Source organism: Lycium ferocissimum, unplaced genomic scaffold (genome assembly GCF_029784015.1).
Source record: "Lycium ferocissimum isolate CSIRO_LF1 unplaced genomic scaffold, AGI_CSIRO_Lferr_CH_V1 ctg1604, whole genome shotgun sequence".
In the NCBI taxonomy this organism is placed as follows: domain Eukaryota; kingdom Viridiplantae; phylum Streptophyta; class Magnoliopsida; order Solanales; family Solanaceae; genus Lycium; species Lycium ferocissimum.
Genome location: NW_026716378.1, coordinates 23,168 through 44,817, shown reverse-complemented (window position 1 = coordinate 44,817; position 21,650 = coordinate 23,168). Strand labels below are relative to the sequence as shown.

Below are 21,650 nucleotides of genomic sequence, written 5' to 3'. Positions count from 1 at the left end.
TTTTAATTCTAAAATGACAAAAGTGAAGTAATACATTTTATAAATGTAAAGAAACAATAATCAGAGACTGCAAAGGAGAGTAAATAAGTAAAGTATTGATAATGAAGGAAAACGGGGATAAATGTCACTCCCTCTCTTTACTTTTACTTGTCGATGTTAACATATCAAGGGAAAAAAAATCTTCTTCTTATTTTACCCTTCTCATTAATTATTCATTTTCAAATCATTTTCTGAGGGTATTGAGACTATATACCAATAAAAATGGATATTATGATAAAATATATGCTTGATTTATTAATTTTCAAAGAACGTGAAAAGTCAAAAGTGAACAAGTTATGTGTAGGAGCATTAAAATAACTTTTGGTGCAAATTTGCATTCCTATTGTTCATCCTCTCTTCACGTTTAAAGTATTGACAAAGAAGAAAAACGGGGATAATAGAAATAGAAAAGAAGATAAATATAGAATAGAAAAATAGACATATATTTTTAGTAATGTGGCCAAGTAATATGGACAAAGGGAGTACTTCATTTTTATTAATTCTTAAAGAACGTAAAAAGTCAAGTATAGTAATGTGGCCAAGTAATATGGGATGGAAGGAGTACTTCATTTATTAATTCTTAAATAACGTGAAAAGTAAAAAATGAACAAGTAAAAGTGCACGGAGAAAATAAATATGTGTCGAAGAAATTAAAATAGAAGTGCACACGTGTATACATGAGAAGAGAATAAATATTCAGTACTATGACAGATATCCACGTGAGATTTATTAATTTTCAAAGAATGTGAAAAGTCAAAAATAAATAAATTAAAGTGCACGGAGGAAATAAATTTGTGTCAGAGAATTAAATTTAAAGTGCATACGTCTATACATGAGAAGGGAATTAAATATTAAGTACTATGACACATGTCTACGTTAATATGGACGAAGGGAGTACTTCATTTTTATTAATTCTTAAAGACCGCGAAAAGTCAAGTATAGTAATGTGACCAAGTAATATGGGACGGAAGGAGTACTTCATTATTAATTCTTAAATAACGTGAAAAGTCAAAATGAACAAATAAAAGTGCACGGAGGAAATAACTATGTGTCGAAGAATTAAAATAGAAGTGCACACGTGTATACATGAGAAGAGAATAAATATTCAGTACTATGACATATATCCACGTGGGATTTATTAATTCTCAAAGAATGTGAAAAGTCAAAAGTGAACAAATTAAAGTGCATGGAGGAAATAAATTTGTGTAGGAGAATGAAAATTGAACTGTATATGTCTATACATGAGAAGAGAATAAATATTCAGCTAGAACACGAAAAGTCAAAAGTGAACAAGTAAAAGTGCACGGAGGAAATAAATGCGTCGGAGAATTAAATTTAAAGTGCATACGTCTATACATGAGAAGGGAATAAATATCAAGTACTATAACACATGTCTACATGGGATATAAAAATAGTTGGATAAAGTGTACAAATTATATAGCTCGTGGTACAAAAATTTAATGCGGGCACAATTCGTGCAGTTTTTGGTACAAGCAGGGGGAGTCGTGTTCGTCCCCCCACCGTACTTCATTTTTATTAATTCTTAAAGACCGTGAAAAGTCAAGTATAGTAATGTGGCCAAGTAATATGAGACGGAAGGAGTACTTCATTTATTAATTCTTAAATAACGTGAAAAGTCAAAATGAACAAATAAAAGTGCACAGAGAAAATAAATATGTGTCAGAGAATTAAAATAGAAGTGCACACGTGTATACATGAGAAAAGAATAAATATTCAGTACTATGGCATATATCGACGTGGGATTTATTAATTCTCAAAGAATGTGAAAAGTCAAAAGTGAACAAATTAAAGTGCATGGAGGAAATAAATTTGTGTAGGAGAATGGAAATTGAACTGTATATGTTTATACATGAGAAGAGAATAAATATTCAGCTAGAACACGAAAAGTCAAAAGTGAACAAGTAAAAGTGCACGGAGGAAATAAATGTGTGGGAGAATTAAATTTAAAGTGCATACGTCTATACATGAGAAGGGAATAAATATCAAGTACTATAACACATGTCTACATAGGATATAAAAATAGTTGGATAAAGTGTACAAATTATATAGCTCGTGGTACAAGAATTTAATGCGGGCACAATTCATGCAGCTTTTGGTACAAGCGGGGGGAGCCGTGTTCGTCCCCCCACCGCGCTTAGTATATATAGAAAAATATAATAACTAGACGGCCTATGCCAGTGCTGCGCACGGGCCTAACACTTTAGATTATAGTGCATCTATGTGTATGTAGTTATGTTTGGATAGTGATAATATATATATATATATATACTACGTTCAAAACACGATTAATATAGCATTATAGTTTGTGCTCCATATCTAAAACTTTATTATATTAGTGTTTGCTACGAATACAAAATCGGCAAAAATTTATTAATATTTTTTAAAAGAGAAGACTTGTTTAAAACAAAACTATTTTCCTCTCTTTGAGATAAAACAATAGCAATATTTAAGCATCAGTTGATACTTTCAATTTTAATTCGATTAATTTAAAGGTGTAAAATACTTACTATTTTTTATCAAATTTTGATTTGGATAATTCTAATTCAAATTATTAAATTAATTTTACATGTTTAAAACGAAATAAAGTAGAAATTGATTTTCTATTTAAACAAAGAAATATTTTTTTTTTTAATTTTTGGTAAATATTCTCGGTTTAGCTCATTTTACTTGTCATGCTGTCTTTTGCATGGTTTTTTAAGAAAATGTCGATTAGAATTATAATTTAACTAATTTACCTTATTCATTATTTGATCTCCATTTGATATATTTTTTTTACGACATTATTCTCTTTTCACATTTATTAGCGTAAGAATAAAAATAAAAAAATAATTAAATTCTATCTTATTTTAAAATATAACTATTTTAAGTATATTTCTTTTAGTAAACATAACAAATAAATGACATGGTGGAATAGCAAATACAACAGTTCAATATCTAGATTAGATCTCTGGCTAATATAAAAAAATAAAGAAAATTGTATGATTTGACTACTTAACCTTTTGAAGAAAACAATAATATTGGGTCCATGTTTTTTGGCTGTACAATAATTTCATTTGCTCCCACTAATGGATTGATACGCATGTGGCAATGAATCCATCATTATTGACTTAATGAGATACTTTGAAAATTACATAAATATTGTTTGATTTTTTAATATAGGGTGCACTTTTTTTTGGACATTATTAGTTTGCACTGTTTTTATGCATATATATATATATATATATATATATATATATATATATATATATATATATATATATATATATTCAAAACACGATTAATATAACATTGTAGTTTGTGCTCCGTATCTAAAACTTTATTATATTAGTGTTTGCTACGAATACAAAGTCTGCACTTTTTTTTTGACATTTTTTTTTTTTAATATGGGGTTCACTTTTTTTTTTTTTTTTTTATATTGCTTGATTTTGTTAATATGGGGTCCACTTTTTTTTTCCTTGAGTTTGGAGATGGTGGGTTTCACTTTTTTTTTTTTAAATATTGGTTGGTGTTTAATATGGGGCCCACACTTTTTTTTTAATGGACGGACGACGAAGCATGGGTCTAAACCCATGCTTCTATATAGTTAAAATAAATATAAATATATAAGAGAAAAAACTATAAATAAAACCCCGTGCTGTGCAACCCAAACACAGATAAAAGTATTAAATTTGATGGTTAAGTTTTTAATGAATCTTGGATTGATAATAATAATAAAATAAGCTATATTTAATATTATAGAATCATAAAATTTGAGTATGATTTTTAAATCTTTTAGCTAATGTTTGCAAGTTATAGGTTCTCCTACATATAATATTGTTTAAAATTAATTTTGTTATCATTTCAAAAACATATTTACTATATTAATATTCTTCAGCAATTTTAAGGATAGTACTGAAATCTAAATATAATTAAATTTATTGTTATTGATCTAAAACTCCCAAGACACTAATTGATATAGAGGTACTTTTGAAAATTTAAGATGAAATTTGATAACAATTTACATATTTTTTTAATTATAAAAATTCAATCAATCAAGACAATATTACTGAAAGTAGCGGTGCTTATTGGTCGGTTCGGTTCGATTTTGTGTATTATAGGTTCGGTTTATTGATTTTCGATTTTTAAATATGCTAAACCGATAACCAAATCAATAAGATATTCGTTATTGGTTTCGGTTATCGGTTTTTGGTCCTTAGCGGTTCGATTTTTGGTTTAACTGATAAGAAAATCTCCTCTAATTATTATTATTATTATTTTTTTTTTTTTTTGCTTTCTCTTGTTTTAATTTGTTCATATATACACTACCTTCATACGTAAAAGATTAAAAGTCTACACAAATTACAAGCAGAAGCAAATTCAAACATGTTATTGCTATTTGCTAAAACACACTTCTTTTCTTTCACGTTAAGTAGCAAACTTGAATGTTGTAGAAGCAAATTCAAATACGTTATTGACATTTGCTAAAACAAACTTCTTTTCTTTCACGTTAAGTAGCAACCTTGGATGTTGTAGAAGTAAATTCAAATACGTTGTTGCTATTTGCTAAAACAAACTTGTTTTAAATAATTAGAATTTAAAGCCACTATTATATAATTAGGGATAAAAAATAATTTTAATATAAGCTTATTGGGTTATCGGTTTAACCATTAACTAAATCCTTAAAATCAAAAACCGAACCGATAACCCCATAAAAAAATTACAAAACCATTTACAAACCGTTAACCCAATAATGATAAACCAATAGCGTTTTTATTGGTTCGGTGTATCGGTTAAACCAGTTTTTGCACACCCCTAACTTGAAGTGGGGGAGTTGGTAAAAGTTATTTTGATAAAAGGCCATAAGTGTTCAAAAATTGGTGCTTTGGCCACCATTTATGACGTCAGCATGTCAGAGATGTGTTGTGTCAAATCTCAGCCCCAAAGTTTTGAAAACTACACTTTGACCCCCAACCCCCAACATTTTAATTACCCCAAAAAAAAAAAAATTAAAAAAAAATATTTCCCTCCAAAAGCTCCTAATTTATCCACTTTTTAGATCCTGTTTCCGGCAAAAATTCCGGCGAAAGATCCTGCTTTTCATCATAAAATCAGTCCCCAGTGACTTAGTATGGCGTCGACTGCCGTCATAGACCATAGCCGTAGTTTATTATCGATTTATTATGGCGTCGATTGCAGTCATAACCATAGCCGTAGTTTATTATAGATTTATTATGGCGTCGATTGCAGAATATATTATAGTAGGTGGTGATTATATGGGTGAATGGGAGGAGACCTCAAAATGTTGTAATTTGATTTCTATGAGTAAGGTGACAGGATGATCCTAATAGTGATGACGAATAGTGTACGGACAAAAAATAAAACCACAAACCCCTAAATGCACAAATCCAAGGGATCGTGGATAGATATACCATAAACTGATCGTCGTCAATAACTAATAGTTATCATTTAGGCTCGACTTTACGCATGGTCAATAATTTTTCACATGTTATGTATAGACCAAGGACAATATTTATCTAAAAAGCCATAAGTAAATAAAATAAAATAAATAAAAGTACATGCATTATTTAAATATTATAATAACACTTTAATACACCATATGAGAGTCTCAATCCATTGAACACATGATCAAAAGAGTTTTAGGACAAGTAATGGTACTTAAAAGGCTAATATTTGTCTAAAAAAAGTCATGTGTATATAAGTAATATTTTAATATAACAAACCAACATCCAAACCAATAATTTATGCATAACTAAACCCTGCATAACTAATACATGCATTACTAATACCTGCATAACTAATACATGCATTGCTAATAACTGCATAACTAATGCATGCATTACTAATACCTGCATAATTAATACCTACATTACTGATACATGCATAACTAATACCTGCATAATCCTAACCAGCTACCAAACGAGCCCTTAGGGTTTTGCAGAATCCAAGGAAAAAAAAAGCAATGGCATTATCATCTATGGTTTTCGAAAACTATTGCCGAAGTTTGATGGATACATGTGAATTGTGAAGTTATACACAAATATATTAAGGAAAAATTATCTAGCTAATGTAACTGGTTATGATTTATAACTACACTTTATAGCATTACTTTTAAATAATTACAAAACATAATCATATTTTACATGTTATAGCAGATAAACATTGTTACACGTATCCCTAAATTGCAGGCAAAATTCATATATGTCCCCTCTTGTATATACGCTATCAGTGTATATGCATTTGCATATACAATGTATCAGTGTATAAACATTGTATATACATTGACACTGTATGCGCACACATATGCTACCTTTTGAAAGAAAAATACTACTACGTTTGAAAAAAAGTATCGCTATTTTTCGCCAGAAAAAGGACACTAATCTTGCTACTTATGATGAAAAAGTAATGGAAGCCCAGTTAAATTTGGAGAGACCCGGCCCAAATCCTCCGCACTTAGCAGCCCAACAGGTCCACGCTTTCCAAAACAGAGTTACTCGAAAAAGCAATTCCCTCAGGAAAAACTACAACTTTGTCATTCCATTGCCAAAAACTTTCATCCGTATGTCTCGTTGAAAAAATTACTCCATCCGTTTTTTTTTTTTTTCCGTGGATTGTCCTTCATTTGGGGTGGTCTTTAATTTTTGCCCTTCGCCTAATTCCTCAAGGTTTTGGGTTCGAACCTCAGCTCAGTTAAAAAAAAAATTCGCAAGGCAGATGTTTGGATTCGCAAGATAGAGTTTTGCCTTCAAAACTCTATCCATGCAAAACTCTGACTTGCGAATCCAAACTCTACCTTGCGAATTTTTTTAAAATTTTTGACTGAGCGGAGTTCGAACCCGAAACCAAGAAATTTTTAGCGAAGGACAAAAATTAAAGACCACCAATTTGAGGGACAAAAATTAAAGACCACCCCCAGTGAAGGGCAATCCTGCAAATTACCGATCCGTTTCAACTTATGCGAAGCCCAGTTAAATCTTGAGAGACCCGGCCCAAAAGCCCAGTTTTTTCCAGCTTAAACTACAACTTTTTCATTCCCTTGCCATAAACCTCGATTTTGCCATTCCTTTCAAAAAAACCCCTCATTTTTCTCTCTAGGGTTTATCAGAATCCAAGTTTTTTTTTTTTTTTTTTTTATTTTTAAAAAAAAAGCAATGGCATCATCATCAACTAGGGTTTTCGGTAACTATTGCAGAACTCTAATGGCTGCTGCTAAGACATCCACCGCCACAGCTCCACCCAACCCCACCACCACTGCCACGTCGACAACCGGAAAAGGTCGTTATAAAGGGATATTGAAGCCAGTACCAATATCACCTGTACCGATTTCATCAAAACTAATAATCTTCAGCTTTATATATGTGTTGAATTTGTTATTGGAGAATGAAACTTTGCATGATGAAATATGGAAAAGACGTCGACTTTCTATTTCTTTAAGGGTGATGATGGAAAATGTTTTCCAAGAAAATATTTTCTGTTTGTGGATTACATCAAAACTAATAATCTTCAGGTTTGTTTTTTTATCTCTTTATATATGTGTTGATTTTTTTTTTTTTTTTGAGATAATTAGCAATAACAGTAGTTATGCAACAAAAAAAACAAAAATTTGCCACATAGAGAATGAGGCAACTTTGCATGATGATAGAAATGTGTGTGTTTTTATGGAAAAAGACCAATAATCTTCCAAAAATATAAAGTCGACTTATTTCATCAATTTTTAGGACTTTAGAGAATGGTGTGTGAAATTTTTTGTAGAATGTGATGACAGACAATGTTTTGCAAGAAAATATTTGATATTTTAATAAATAGCTCGAAAATGGAAAAGACCAATAATCTTCCAAGTCGACTTTCTATTTCTTTAAGGGTGTGTTTGGTATGATGGAAAATGTTTTCCAAGAAAATATTTTCTAGGAGAATAAGTGATTTTCGTACTCTTTTTCTTGTGTTTGTTACTCGAGTTGGAGAATGTTATTTAAGAGCATTTTCATATATTTAAAGCAAATCATTATGAGATTTTTGAATTCAGAGTGCAACTTCTAGTGGTGGGGATGTAGGCTGGGGGGTAGGGCGGGCATGGGTTGGGGATGCGTTGGTGTTTTCTATTGATCCAGAAAATGTTTTCCCTGAAATTTCTAGTTGATCCACTTTCTATCTCTTTATGTGTCATTTTTAGGACATGTTGTTACTTGTGATAGAAAATGAACTTTTTCATGAAGGTAGAATTGCTCTTTGAAATTGCCTCTTTTTGTAGAAATGTGATGGAAAAGACCAATAGTCTTCAGGTCTACTTTCTATTTCTCTAAGTGTTAACTTTTAGGACATATAGTTACTTATGGTAGAGAAGGAACCTTTGCATGACGGTAGAATTGCTCTTTGAAATAGCCTCTTTGTAGAAATGTAAAGAACAAGTTGCTAAGATATATGTGAGTTTCTTACTTTTAGTTATAAATTGAAACTATTTGATATGCTTTGGTAGGACATATATGAGTTGTAAATGGTACTGGGGAGCACTTGGCGTAACGGTGAAATTGCTACAGTTGGCAACTTGTCGGTTTAGGGATTCTAAGTGTGAAAATGTAGCCTATTTGCAAAAATGAGGGATTTGAAGCGGCTTTTTTACTTGGGCTATGTCAAACCTGAGCTGAGTCAAGTATGGCTACTTGGTGTTTGTACCCAGCTATGTTATATTGGACTGCATGTTGGTCCTCTAAGGTCCAACGTATCAACAAAATGAATGTCGTAAAATGCAAATGTTAGGATAGATGTATAGTCATGAAAGATTAGAAATACATTAGATGATAAAATGAAAAAAGTTATTTAAGATGGTTTACCATGTCCTACGCCAGACATCCAAATGCATCGGTCTGTAGGTGTGACAGTATAACGATTGAAGGTGTTAAAAAGTGACATGTATAGTTAACACGGCAAGGGAGACATTATGTTTCTCTTTTAATGAAACAATTTCCGGGGATGATTGTATTTCGCTATGTGCTTCTGGAAGATGTATAATATCTTTGTACAGGGTGGGGTTTGTGGTCTGCTGGAAAATGGTAGTGACTGCATCTAACTCATTAAATGCAATCTACAATCAAGCTGTTGTCTGGTCCCTTGTCTAGCTTTATTCATTTAAAGATAGTCACAAACTTGTTTGCTCAATCACACAATAGATGGAATTTAACATTCTTGAGTCTAGTTGTTTCTGTTTGATTAAAGGATATTGTTATTTTTCCTCTCTAGTAGACTGCCTTTTACTGGAACAAAGGACCCTAACATTTTGGCATTGAGGTTAAAGTCTCTGTAATGAGTTAGTCTACTGATCGACATGTGATATCAAATGATCAATTCTCTCTCCATCTGTTATTTTACTTTCTGCCCTGTGAGATTTCCTGTAAGCTGTGAATGAACTAAGAGTTGGGCTTACTTTGGCTGGTCAGTGTAGCTCGTGTGATGTGTAGCTAGCCCAGAATAGATATTAGCACACTACATGATAATGAATAAACTGGTTGGTATCAAGGTTTTTGTCTTCTGCTGATTCAGATAATCTTGTATGATAATTTGACAAGTATAGATGCTGCTGCCTTGGGGGCCTGCAATACTATGATGTCTGATTTGGTTGCCATGTGCTGAATCAATCATACATGAGTTTTTATTCTCAAGCTACTTTGACACTTTGTATGACTAGCTGGGGCAATCCTTTATAAGACCCAAGCTGGAAATAATTGCTGATATAATATACCAGTAATTCAAGCATGTTTAACTACCTATGCCAATATTCAGACTTAAAAGCACAATTTCGCTGTGGATATACTTCTGAGATATTCCTTGAAGTGTGTTTGATGGAAAAAGCAAAACACAATGTAGCCAAGCATTATTCTTTACATTGCCCATTTGCACCCTCCTATTTTTTATGTTAGTTTTCTTGTAAAAGATGCTTTTTCTTGTTCGTTCATTTTGTTTGAGATACTATTAGCTGTGAAGAACAGAAACAATCGTTAGGGCAGAATCTCTGTGGACTTGAACATTCAGATTGGAATTTGATAGTTATGTACTTATGTAGTTACACGTGACTTATCAATGACCACCAACACTTGGGGTGTGTAGGAAAGGCTGTTACTTCTGCAGACTATTGCAATTTGGTTTTCGAGATGATAATTTGTGATCATTTGACATTCCTTCTACTAGTAGTTTGAGGCATAGATTTATGAAGAGAGGGATTATATTTCATTATTAAAACTAGATGATTGCCATCGATTTATCAAACTATCATAATTACTATTTTTTGAGTTGCTTATCATGTTGATGACAATCCATATACTTCTGATGTTTGATGAAAAAAAAAAAAAAGGTTTTCTTGATTTAGTAGTTGTTATCTGATCTGAGTCATCTCATGTTTAATCCACTTGAACAAATGTGTGTAGTAGGTCATATACAGTATACACCATTTAGTTTTTTTCTTGACAAGTAAAATTCATGATCTGCAGAACCCTGCAAACAAGAAGGAGATAAATTGTGATGACAAGTTGAAGACTATATTTGCTGGCAAGGACAAGGTTGGGTTTCTAGAGATTGCAAAGCTTCTATCCAGTCATTTTCAGAAGGCTTCTTAAAGTTTGTCATTTTGCAGTTCCTGTAAACATTAACATTAGGGGCTTTTCTTGTTAGTGAACTTTGTACTGTAGTAGCTTCTCCTTTTGTTTCCCTTCACTCTGGTTGTGAGTTATGGTGCATAGTTCTGAAACTGAAAGCTTGCAGTGTTTTATGGCTGCTTTGGTCCACCATCCCCAGCCACATTTCCTTTTTCATGTTATTCACTTTTTGAAGTTGAAGCAAGATGCAATTATGCAATTGTCCCTTTTCCTATTGTATTTTGGATTGAGACGGGCTTAAATGAAGTGACATGAACAGTTCATGTTGCTGACTCTAACTTGCTTGGGATTGTTACGTAGTAACAATTATACTTGTTCCTTAATTATTACTAGGATCCTGGAATTTTTGCGTAAAATGAACTGGATTATCTGTTCAACTTCCTGTGATTGCAGATACTAAAAACTTATACATCTGATGCAAAATCGTGGATAATTTGAGTCATCCAAGTTCTGTGTAAAGCGTAAACTACTTTTGAATGCCTTATTTAGTCAATGTGAGATACTGATAGAATCATCTAATAAGAGATTTTCCACTCTTTTTCCTTTGCGAATAATATCCTAGCTGATCAAGAAGAATATCTTTTTATCCTCAGTCACCTCGAAATGAAAAGCCGGTAAATACTTATTTATGCTGGGTGGTTATACAAAATTAAATAATTTATTTATTATTATTAGGATGTTTATACTTGACTAAATAAATTAGTCTTAAGAACAAACATGTTAATGAAAAAACACTTAGGGCCTGTTTGGAAAGCCACGTGGATAATTTGAGTCATTGGGTGTAATTAATACTTTTGAATGCCTTATTTAGTAAATGTGAGATAGGTGATAGAATCATCTAAGAGATTAATTACACTCTTCAATTGCGAATAATATCCTAGGGGATGTTTGAGAATTGAGTGTAATTATCACTGTAATTATTGGGTTATTTTTTAGTTTGTTTCTTTTAATTCTTTTTATTTTTAATTTATTTTTTATTTCTATTATTTTAATTACTTTTGATTTTTAATTTCTATTATTTTAATTTCTTTTTTATTTTTACTTTTTTAATTATTTTTCTTTTTGTATTATTTATTTTTCATTTCCTATCTTCTCATTTTCAACCTTTACTTCTTGTGGTTCCATGCAATTGCTCATATTTTTTTTTTTTATTCATTTAGTATAAGGGTGTTATTATTCTAATTTTTGAAACTACACTTCTTAATATTGGAAAGAATGAGTCATTAACAAACTTGACATATAACGAGTGACGTTATTAAAGTAGAATTTCGTTGTGAATGAGGTTATAGATTTATATTTTCCCTTTCTTTTGAATTATTTACTTAAGTTATATTGGAACTTACTTATGTAATGTTGGAATTTGACATAAGGGCATTACAACAACAACAACAACATACCTGAATAAAATCCCGCAATGCATGGTCTAGGGAGGAAAAGTGTACGCTGTATCTTACCCCACCGTAAAGGTAGGGAGGTCGCTTTAAGACCCTCACCAAGAGAAACAAGGCAAAAGAGTCAGATAAGGACAAGCATATCAGGATAATGAGAAAAATAAGAAATTACAAGAGCGAAGAGCCGACAAATATAAGCAAAGATCAAAATTAAACTCTTATTTATGCTGGATGGTTATGCAAAATTAAACAATTTATTTATTGGTATTAGATGTTTATACTTGACTAAATAAATTAGTCTTAAGAACAAATATGTTAACAAAAAAAAAAAAAAACACTTAATAGAACAAATGAAAGTGAAAATGCGTATCACTTAAACTTGGTTAAGTATTAAAAAGTATATATCCAAGATCTTGATTTGATGTAAATATTTGGTGCAAGTAAATTTTTACCTATTTATTTTCCTACAAATACACCCCATAAAAAATAATTCTTTTAAATCTTCTCCCTAAAGTAAAAGTATTGCAGTAACTTTAAATGAAAAGGTCTAGAGTGTTAAAATTTTATTCTAAAGTAATAGCTATTGTGTTTACTTAAGACCAAAGTGATTACTTTCTGAAAAAGATTAAGAATTATTTTCATCATATTTATATATTAAACACCAAATGAAACCATATGTTAAGGACCATTTTTTATCATTTTATTCTCAAAAATCGCTCTTCATCGGGTCCCACATATTCGGATCCACCCGACCCGTTACCTTCGCCGATGTCATTCTCCGGCCACCGGCGTTCATTTACCGGTCAACCAACATATATATACACACACTCCCTCTGTCCCAATTTAGTGATATAGTTTACCTTTACAAATTAAATAAATAAAAATTTAATTTCAAACTCGCGATCTAAAATAAGTTTATAGTATATTTTGTGACCGTAAATCCTTTCACCGGGTAAAAGAGGAAAATTTAATTTAAATTGTTTCTAAATATAGAAATGTATCATTATTTTTGGGACAGATTAAAAAAGAGACAGAGAACAATTAAAATATTTCAATTGTGACCAATTTGAGAGTTATTGAAATTAATAAAGCTAAAATGATTGTAAAAATTGAAATGCAATTAATTTTCTGTTTAATTAATTAAATTTGTTGATTTAACAGAGTAAAATATTTATCAATTAACCACTGTTAGTTTAAACAATTAATTAACAAATTTCTTTCACCATTTTGGCTTTAAAATCTGATAAATATATATTTAAATCATATTTTGTGTGAAAAATATGCAAACTGATAGTACAATAATATACCTGTGTGGAAATTCAGCCTTTTAAGCCACAGTGATGGTAATATCCGACGATGAAGATGATTCACTGGCCCAATTCCTTAAATTTATCAGTAATATTTACATAGGTAAATTACCATTTATTACCGCTGTAATTATTTGGTGTTTGCTCGATGATCTCAATGATTTATGAATCCTGTGCTACTTTTTACGTATACTTCCTCTTTTAGCTGGATGTTGGATTGGCTATGCTCTGAAAATATTGGTGTTAGATTTTTTTTTTTTTTTGTGTTTTTTTCCATTCAAAATCAGATAAAAGTTTCTGCTTTCTTTTTCGCTCACTCCGTTTCAATTTATTTGTCTGGTTTTGACTTGACAAGGAGTTTAAGAAAAGAATACTCCCCCGTCCCATTTTATATGAAGGTATTTGATTTGACACAAAGTTTAAAAAATAAATGAATATTTTTGAAATTTGTGGTCTAAAATAAATCATAGAAATTTGTGTGGCTAGAAATCATTTCATTAAGGGTAAAAAGGTAAATTGTTACTAAATAAAGAACGGTGTCGTTCTTTTTGGGACTGACTAAAAAAGAAAGAGTGTCATATGATTTGGTCGAATGAGTAAGACTTTTGAATCTTGTGGTATTAAACTAAAGATATGTAGAATCTACCAAAATATTCTTTAATCTTGTGATCTTAAACATGCCGCGTGAAAAGTTGAAAAATTAAAAAAATACCAAAAAAGGAAACAAATGGACAAAAGGTGCTTCAGGGTGGTCTAGTGGTATGAGTGCATCGCAAGATGTGCGAGGTGGGAGCACATCACGTGTTTGACCCTTGCATTAGGCAAAAGTTTGGTATGTAAGCGGAGAAGGGTAGAGCGGCAGGCCCATTATCCACCGAACTTCAAACTTGCATGCCACTGCTCTTTGGGATTTTCTGGGCTGTATATAAAAAATAAAAGGAAAAATTAGTTGGTGTAGCTTCTAATAGTTAATTATTGATAATAACAACAATTACATTTCGTAGCTACATGATACATCAAGCGGCCGTGGCTGGAGTGGTTATTGCGTATGGGCCCTGCCCCTATCAACGCAGGTTCAAACCCAATTGACCACATTATTTTTCTTACATATTTTTCCCTGCTTCTTTTCCTTTGTATCTGAATGTATTTTGTCATATGTATCTCATATGTATTTGACTTCATACTTATTTTGAATTTACACAATGTATTTTGAAATTTTGTTGAAATACGTTCAACTTCGCGACAATTAATTTTTCTACTCTCTTTCGAAAAAGAATGTTTGATCAAAGTAGGAGGGTCAGTGCATTTACTTTTGGGTGCGGACTTGAACATTGATTTTTTTTTATTTTTATTGACATATCATAAGTCTCATTCTTCTTATAGTTAATACCTCATCCTTCCTACTAATTTTTATGACAATCTTTTCTTTTTGTACTGACTCAAAATGTTCGCTACTGTTTCATTCCTATATAACTTTTACAACTTTCAAGAATTCAAATTCGTTGAACTATTCAAAATATAAACTTTGATGTTGTGTTTTCTCTATCAAACTAACTTTTCAAACACTACTTTGATATTTTCTTCCTTTATCACTACTGTAATATACAAGTTAAATTAATACATTAAACTCCGGGCTTAGTCAAATGCAAACAATAGGATGGTGAGAGTAATGTTAAAAATGCTTGACAAAATTGTGATCAAAGGAAAATTGTTAGTACTTTTTACTCTCCAAATTGCAATAGTGCCACATTAAAAGAAGAAAGTATTAGTATGATTGCAATCTGTATCCCGTAACCTTAAAATCCTTGTCTCTATGAGTGTGCAGAGTCGTTATCGATATCTCTGATTTTGTGTTAATATGCCTCAGATGGTAGCGTTAGCTGTATTTGTAGATGGAGTTAATTGAAGTTTAGTAATTTGGTGGATATGGTTCAGGATAAAGGGAAGCAACTGAAAGTTGAGAACAATAATGATAGGTTTGGTGCAGAGGAGGAGGATGAGGAGGAAAATAGAGGAGTAAAGCGGATGAAATTTGAGGAAATACAGGGGAAGGAAAAGGTAAATGCATTGTTATAATCTCAATCTTTTGCATTGCCATTTAAAGCTGAAGGTGAATGTGCATCTTCATCTGCAAATGTGTGTGAGACTCGTTTGGGTAAGTGTAATGGTGCTAGTACCAACAACATAAGAAGGGATCCAAGAACGATAGAAGCTAGTATTCTCAGCAAAATCCCTCCTGAGTTGCTCCATCACATTCTCAAGTTCCTTTCCTCCGAGGTAATTCACGTTGTTTGCAGTGTACATAAAGAGACTGAAAAAGAGAGCAATTTATGCTTTTGTTTGCCCGTGGTTATTTCGTATTGACCAAAAACTTGGTTCTTTTTATGGCAATGCGGAGGATCTTGTTTCATGTTCATTGGTCTGTAAGTTTCTAAATGGTGTTGCTTCTGATGAATCCTATGGCGTCGGCTGTAAGTACAATGCATCTTGTTTTTTCCCTTTTCATCTTCCTTTTAATAGTTTCTTCATTCATGCTGCATAGGCTTATCTATAATCTATCCGTCCTGGTGTTATAGGTACTTGTACTAGTATTTATTTTAACTCTATTTTTTTTGATAAAGCTGGTGTCTGGGCCAGCTTTCACGTGCCTCGACCTGTTCCTTCAGCTACCTGCTATCTCCTACCACCCACATATAGGTACTGAGAGCGCATGTACCGGGTAACTTTGCCTACCAAGACTTAGACAGATAAGAAGAAATCATCTAAAGATCTTTGTTCTCTATCGGGAGTTGAACCCTGGTCCCCAAAGTTTACACCTACTTGAGTGATTACTATGCTATACCCTAGGGTTCATACTAAGTCATTGTTAACTTGTTCCTGATTTCTTGTTTTCCCTTTCACCTATTTGGTTAAGTCTTATACCTTTTCCATATCCAGAAGCCCTCATACATTCGATTTATTTGCATTGAACTTTTGACGACCTTTTTGTTGACACTTCTTATTCTTTTACTTATTCATACTCTGGTAAAAATTTATATGTTCAGAATATGTAATTCATCCATTTGACATTGGTGTTTCTTGATTGATGACATTTTGTTACAGGTATTGCTTGCGATGGGGTTTGGAACTCCCAACAAAAAAGCCACGGGAGTGTGCTTGGAAGAAGCTTGACATCAAGGTATCTTTTGATTCAAAGGTGAAATTCACTTGTTATCGACCAAGTACTTCAGCTGACCTAATTCTTTTTCACCTCTAACTCCGCAAATTATAATCTGAAAGTTCAAAAATTATACGGAAAGGCTCAAATATGCCATTGAACTATCGGAAATGACTCATTTATGCCACGCGTCAATAGTTTGGCTCATTTATGCCATCACCGTTATCAAAATGGTCATCTATGCCATCGCCGTTACCAAAATGACTTATTCATGCCATTTTTCATTAACACCGATTTTATAATACTAGACATGACACGTGACCTTCAATTAGGGGTCCACATTGTTTAATTAAACCAATCCAATTTTAAATCCCAAATTAATAAAAAATTCGACCCAAATTGATGAAAAATGGCATGAATGAGTCATTTTGGTAACGACGATGACATAAATGAGCCAAACTATTAACAGTGACATATATGAGCCATTTCCGATAGTTCAATGACATATTTGAGCCTTTTCCGAAAATTATAATTTTACAGTTACAAAGATCCCAATGAAAGTTGAATGTTTCGGTGGCATTTGGGTAAGGGTTTGGTTTAGTTTTAAAACGATTGGTTTTGGAAATGTGTTTGAGAACATTATTAGTAAAACAATTCACGTGTTCGAAAGTATTTAAACAATCCAGCCTTATTTGGTTTTGAAGACTAAATCCAGAAACAGAAATCAACCACCGAGTTTTTCCCAATCAAATTATTGCTATTTCTGAAAATAGCCGTATTCAACCATTTGTTTTGATAGAACAACCTTTTCCCAACACAATGCAAGTCCTTATTGAACTGCGGAAACGATTTTAGAAAATGTTACCCCAACATGTACACCAATTGTAGAAAAATTAAGGCAGAACCAAATCGAAAATGCCAAAGTGGGTCAACATTAGGCTGAGTAACATATGCTAGCTCGTTTATAAATTTGAAAATAAATATGGCATTTCTTGTGGACTGAGAAGATTTCAGATTTGAGCACTAAAAACATTTTGTTAGGCTAAAAGGAAAACAACATTATTAGTTTAGAAAAAAAAGAAGGGTCTATTGCTCATTTGCTTGTATCTTGCTATTTTGCTGTCATACTTTTTGTATCTGCATCAAATTCCTTTCCTTTCTTTTCTTTTCTTTTGAGCTGAGGATTTTTCGGAAATAACCTCTCTACCCCACAAACAAAGATAGGAGATAAGATCTGCGTACATTTTACTCTCCTTAGGCCTCACTTGTGAGAATACACTGGGTGTGTTGTTGTTGTTGAAAAGGACAAGGGGATCTACTTCTCATTTCTGTCATCAAAAGTGACCGGATTGAACGAAAGAATTGATATTTATACTATTCCGATAAGATCAATTTATGGGATATTGAAAGAAATGGAGAGAGTAAACTGGAAAGTGGGCAGATTAGCCTCTTGGAATTTTTCTTTAGCTGTGAAATGATGTATGCATCTTGTAGATTAAATTTACTTTAGGTAAAATGGTATGCATTCACTGCAGCATGATGCAGAGGACATGGTGGAGTTTGTTGGGAATTGTCCAACATGAATTCAAGGAGTATTACATCCAAATGCAGGCTGCTAAAAGAAGCCAAGCTCCTATTCCTTCTCAGGTGATTAGTATTTTCTGTATTCTTAGCTTCTAGTTACTTCAGCCGAATCTAGATATAATCACAAATAAATTTCATCCTGAATTTATGGCTGGATTTATGGTATAAAGTTGACTCCTTTAAGGTTACTCCATAAATCATATTTGGGGGGCGGGGTAAGGGCAGGGCACTCTGATATTTAGATATGTGGTTTCTTGAGGAAGGACTCACTGACTGAGATTTTTATTAACATTTTTTAGTGTTTTTTGTGAAAACTTCCTGAAAGTCATTATTTGGGCTTTCTTGTTTTCGTTTTCTGGAAATCTTGTTTGGATGGAGTGTTTCTTTCATGCATTAACCATTCCTCTTATACAAGGCAGCTGAGAAGTAGTTTGTGCTAAAACAGAGAGGGATTGGGGGAATAGGACCTAGAAAAGATCTCAAATGGAGTCAAGGTTATCTTTTAATGAATAATTTAGAGAACTTTATTTTCCTGAGGCACCAAGCAAAGTCGATTACAAAATACACCAAAATTCAAAGGCCTAGCACATTAATATTTAAGTCAGTCAATTGAAACTGAATTTCTTTAAAAACACTTTTCTTTTGTATCCCATGAACTCACATAATAAACTCCCAGTAAGTGGTGCTGCTTCCCTGACCTAACGCTGAATGTTCGTACCTGCCTCCCTTTGCATGATTAATTTAGCCGATCTCTATTAATCGAGAAACTCCGACTAGAAATTGAGTGAATGCAGGGAATTGAGGGGATTCATTAGCGTGTCTTCTCCTAGGAATATTAAAATTGCAGATAAAAGTTTACCAGAATAAAACTTGAAGGGAAAGAGAAAAATACAAGACAAAGAAGAGGGCTTGTCATAGAAGGGACTTTGGAGATGATGTAGAGAATACTTGGAAGGTAGAAAGGAGCAAGCAATTAGGGACAAAGAGGTGAATAAAGAGACAGTTAAGGGAGATAGAGATAGAAAACATGGGATACCAGCTTTTTAGCATGTTTGGCAAGCTTTCAAAATCTGCTTATTTTGAAAGTGGTTTTTTAGAATAGCAGCTTGTGTTTGGCTAATCGATTTGAAAATCACTTTTGCCAATATTAGAACAGTAATTGTGCTTGGCCAAGGTTTCAAAAGTGCTTTTGGGGAAAAATTACTTTTTTTCAGCTTCTGCAAAACAGTTTTTGCTACTACTCAAAAGCACTTATTTCTGTCCTAAAAGCTTGGCCAAACAACTCAACTCTCTAAAATAAGCACTTTTTTTTTTTCCTTTCAAAAAGCACTTTGGCCAAAGAGGCTATTACTTTGTCTATCATAAGAGCATTTTGTTACATGCCAATACTTTCTACATCTCCAGAAACTCTTTCAGTGTCCCTGAGTGTGCACATTTACTTATCTCCACATGTTTCGTGAAAACATATCCTAAACAAAAAATAAGAAATAAATGTATTGGGAACTGATCCATCCTAAGTCCCTTAATGTGCATTTAGGTGCATACGGCAAGAATATTCTATTGTGTTACTTGTCACAAAAGAATCTTCTACTGGTATTTGTCTTATCTTCTGGCTTTAATGTACTGATAAATGATGACCGTATAATCTCGATAAGACTGTTGCTGATCAAGTATCTATTTGGAAGAAAAGTAAAGGCCTAGGTGATAATATTGGAATGATCATGCGTCTTCTGGAGAGACGTGTGCTTACCATCAAATTGGTGATGTCTTTGTCTGTGAAAAAACTGGACACGTTCATGGTAAGTAAATGTTTGCAACAGTGCAAATCAGTCATTTGATAATTAGAAAGATGGGAAGGACTGTGTCATTGGTTTGTGCTTATTGGTTTTCTCTTGTGTGTGTTGGCGCAGATTGTGATGACACATGCAGGGAAGTTGTACTGGATCCTACAAATGGTCTGCTGGTGTGCCCTATTTCAGGCCACTGTTTTGATAGGATGTTGTTGTCACCAAATGAAACGAAGCAAGATGTGGTAAGCACCTGCATGTAGCTTACGGCGATTCTGGAATTCATTGTTTCCGGAAAAATGTGCACGGTTAAGGGCACATGAAAAGTTTATGTGCGCCAACTTTTGAAATTCTATTTTCTGAAAATAAGTAGACAGTGATAATAGTGATGTGCCAAAATTCACTTGTTTCTGAAGGTCCTTTTTAGATGCTACTAATTTTAATTTCCCATTCTGACAAAGATGGTCATTATAGGTGACAGAGTGTGCTATCCTTTAAAAGAAAAGTATTACAACTAAAGTGAAAATCGTGTTTATATGTAATAATGTAAATGTGTAGTATACCTTTTCCACTTAATATAATCTGAGTAAGACAACAGGAATAGAGGAAGGCATAAACAATTAGTCTACTGCTTCTTGGATTGTGTTTTGCTAGTAGTTTTTATGCTTTAGATCCTAGCTTCTGTGGGAGTAATATCTCCATCCGTGCAGGAAACTCTTACTGTTCACATAGCTTGTTTTAATATTTGAGGATCTGGTACATCTTACAACATGTTTGAGGTCAAAATATATGCTTGTGAGGATTGGTTTGCACCTGATGCTTGTATGATGAGCCCAGAAAAACATCCTTGGGAGTTGGGAGAGTTGTAGCATCTCACTACTTATGCTATATTTTGCTTCCCTGTAGCATTACTTTAAAGATATCAAAGTAGTATAATGTTTTAAATACCTGTTTCTATAATATATAAATCGCTATATTGAACTTATAGCTAATTTTCTTTTGTTTGTGGAAATACAGGACCAACAAGAAGCTTGTAAGACAAGACGAAGCAGAACCATTCATGGGCTTGGGTCGTTTTGGTATGTTAGTTGTAATTTTGTCTTCTGGTTCATTAATCACTCAACTTCTTTTACTCACCTTTTTCCCCTTATACTGCTTCAGCTCGAGCCTATTTGCTGGGATACAACTGCGATGATGAGAAGGAATTGGAAGCTGCTTAGCGCTTTTGATGATTTAACTGTTTATTACCGCCGAAGGATGTTGTGGGTTGTTAAGGATCCTTTCACCTTGAACCAGAGGTCTCGAGTTCTAGTTTCGGAAATGAGGATCATCTCGGTCGGAAGCACTCACCCACCCCCCTCCTAGCGGGCCTTCCCGGCGCGTTCGGATTAGTCGGGTGGATCATCAGCATGTTCAGAAATGGAACAATTACAGTTTTGTTTATCATGTAATTATAACTTGTATAATTTAAGTTAAAATTTTAAAATCTTATATAGTTTTTCACTTAATATTCTGCATCTGGGTGTTGCTTTTCTCTGATGACCTATCATTTGACTATCCATAAAAATAGAGCAGAAGATAAGATGATGGGTGTGTTCAGTACAAAGGAAACCTTTTTTATGCAAAATATTTTCTAAAACATTTCCTAATTTTTAAGAAACTTGACTTCTCAGAGAAAATGTTTTTCAAAACATTCTGATCGACCAAACATGAGACAATTTTCT

At 32.8% G+C, this 21,650-nt stretch overlaps 2 protein-coding genes across 7 annotated transcripts; both read left to right on the top strand.

The window, feature by feature from the left end:
* Positions 1–7,097: 7,097 nt before the first annotated feature.
* LOC132042541 (uncharacterized) lies at positions 7,098–10,978 on the top strand. Its single transcript, XM_059433063.1, has 3 exons — positions 7,098–7,373; positions 7,469–7,564; positions 10,536–10,978. The coding sequence occupies exons 1-3, from the start codon at positions 7,209–7,211 to the stop codon at positions 10,659–10,661; spliced, it is 387 nt and encodes a 128-aa protein (XP_059289046.1). The 5' UTR covers positions 7,098–7,208; the 3' UTR covers positions 10,662–10,978.
* Positions 10,979–13,357: 2,379 nt separating this feature from the next.
* On the top strand, positions 13,358–21,434 carry LOC132042543 (uncharacterized). 6 transcript variants are annotated; one of them, XM_059433068.1, is made up of 7 exons: positions 13,358–13,501; positions 15,266–16,117; positions 16,501–16,576; positions 18,091–18,202; positions 20,050–20,171; positions 20,944–21,005; positions 21,088–21,434. In XM_059433068.1, the coding sequence occupies exons 4-7, from the start codon at positions 18,092–18,094 to the stop codon at positions 21,144–21,146; spliced, it is 354 nt and encodes a 117-aa protein (XP_059289051.1). In that variant the 5' UTR covers positions 13,358–13,501; positions 15,266–16,117; positions 16,501–16,576; position 18,091; the 3' UTR covers positions 21,147–21,434. The 6 variants fall into 6 exon arrangements, with proteins under 6 accessions (XP_059289051.1, XP_059289050.1, XP_059289052.1 ...); XM_059433069.1 differs by adding an exon at positions 19,835–19,938 and having other exon boundaries at positions 13,359–13,501; positions 15,266–16,576; XM_059433067.1 differs by having other exon boundaries at positions 15,334–16,576.
* The last annotated feature ends 216 nt before the right edge of the window (positions 21,435–21,650 follow it).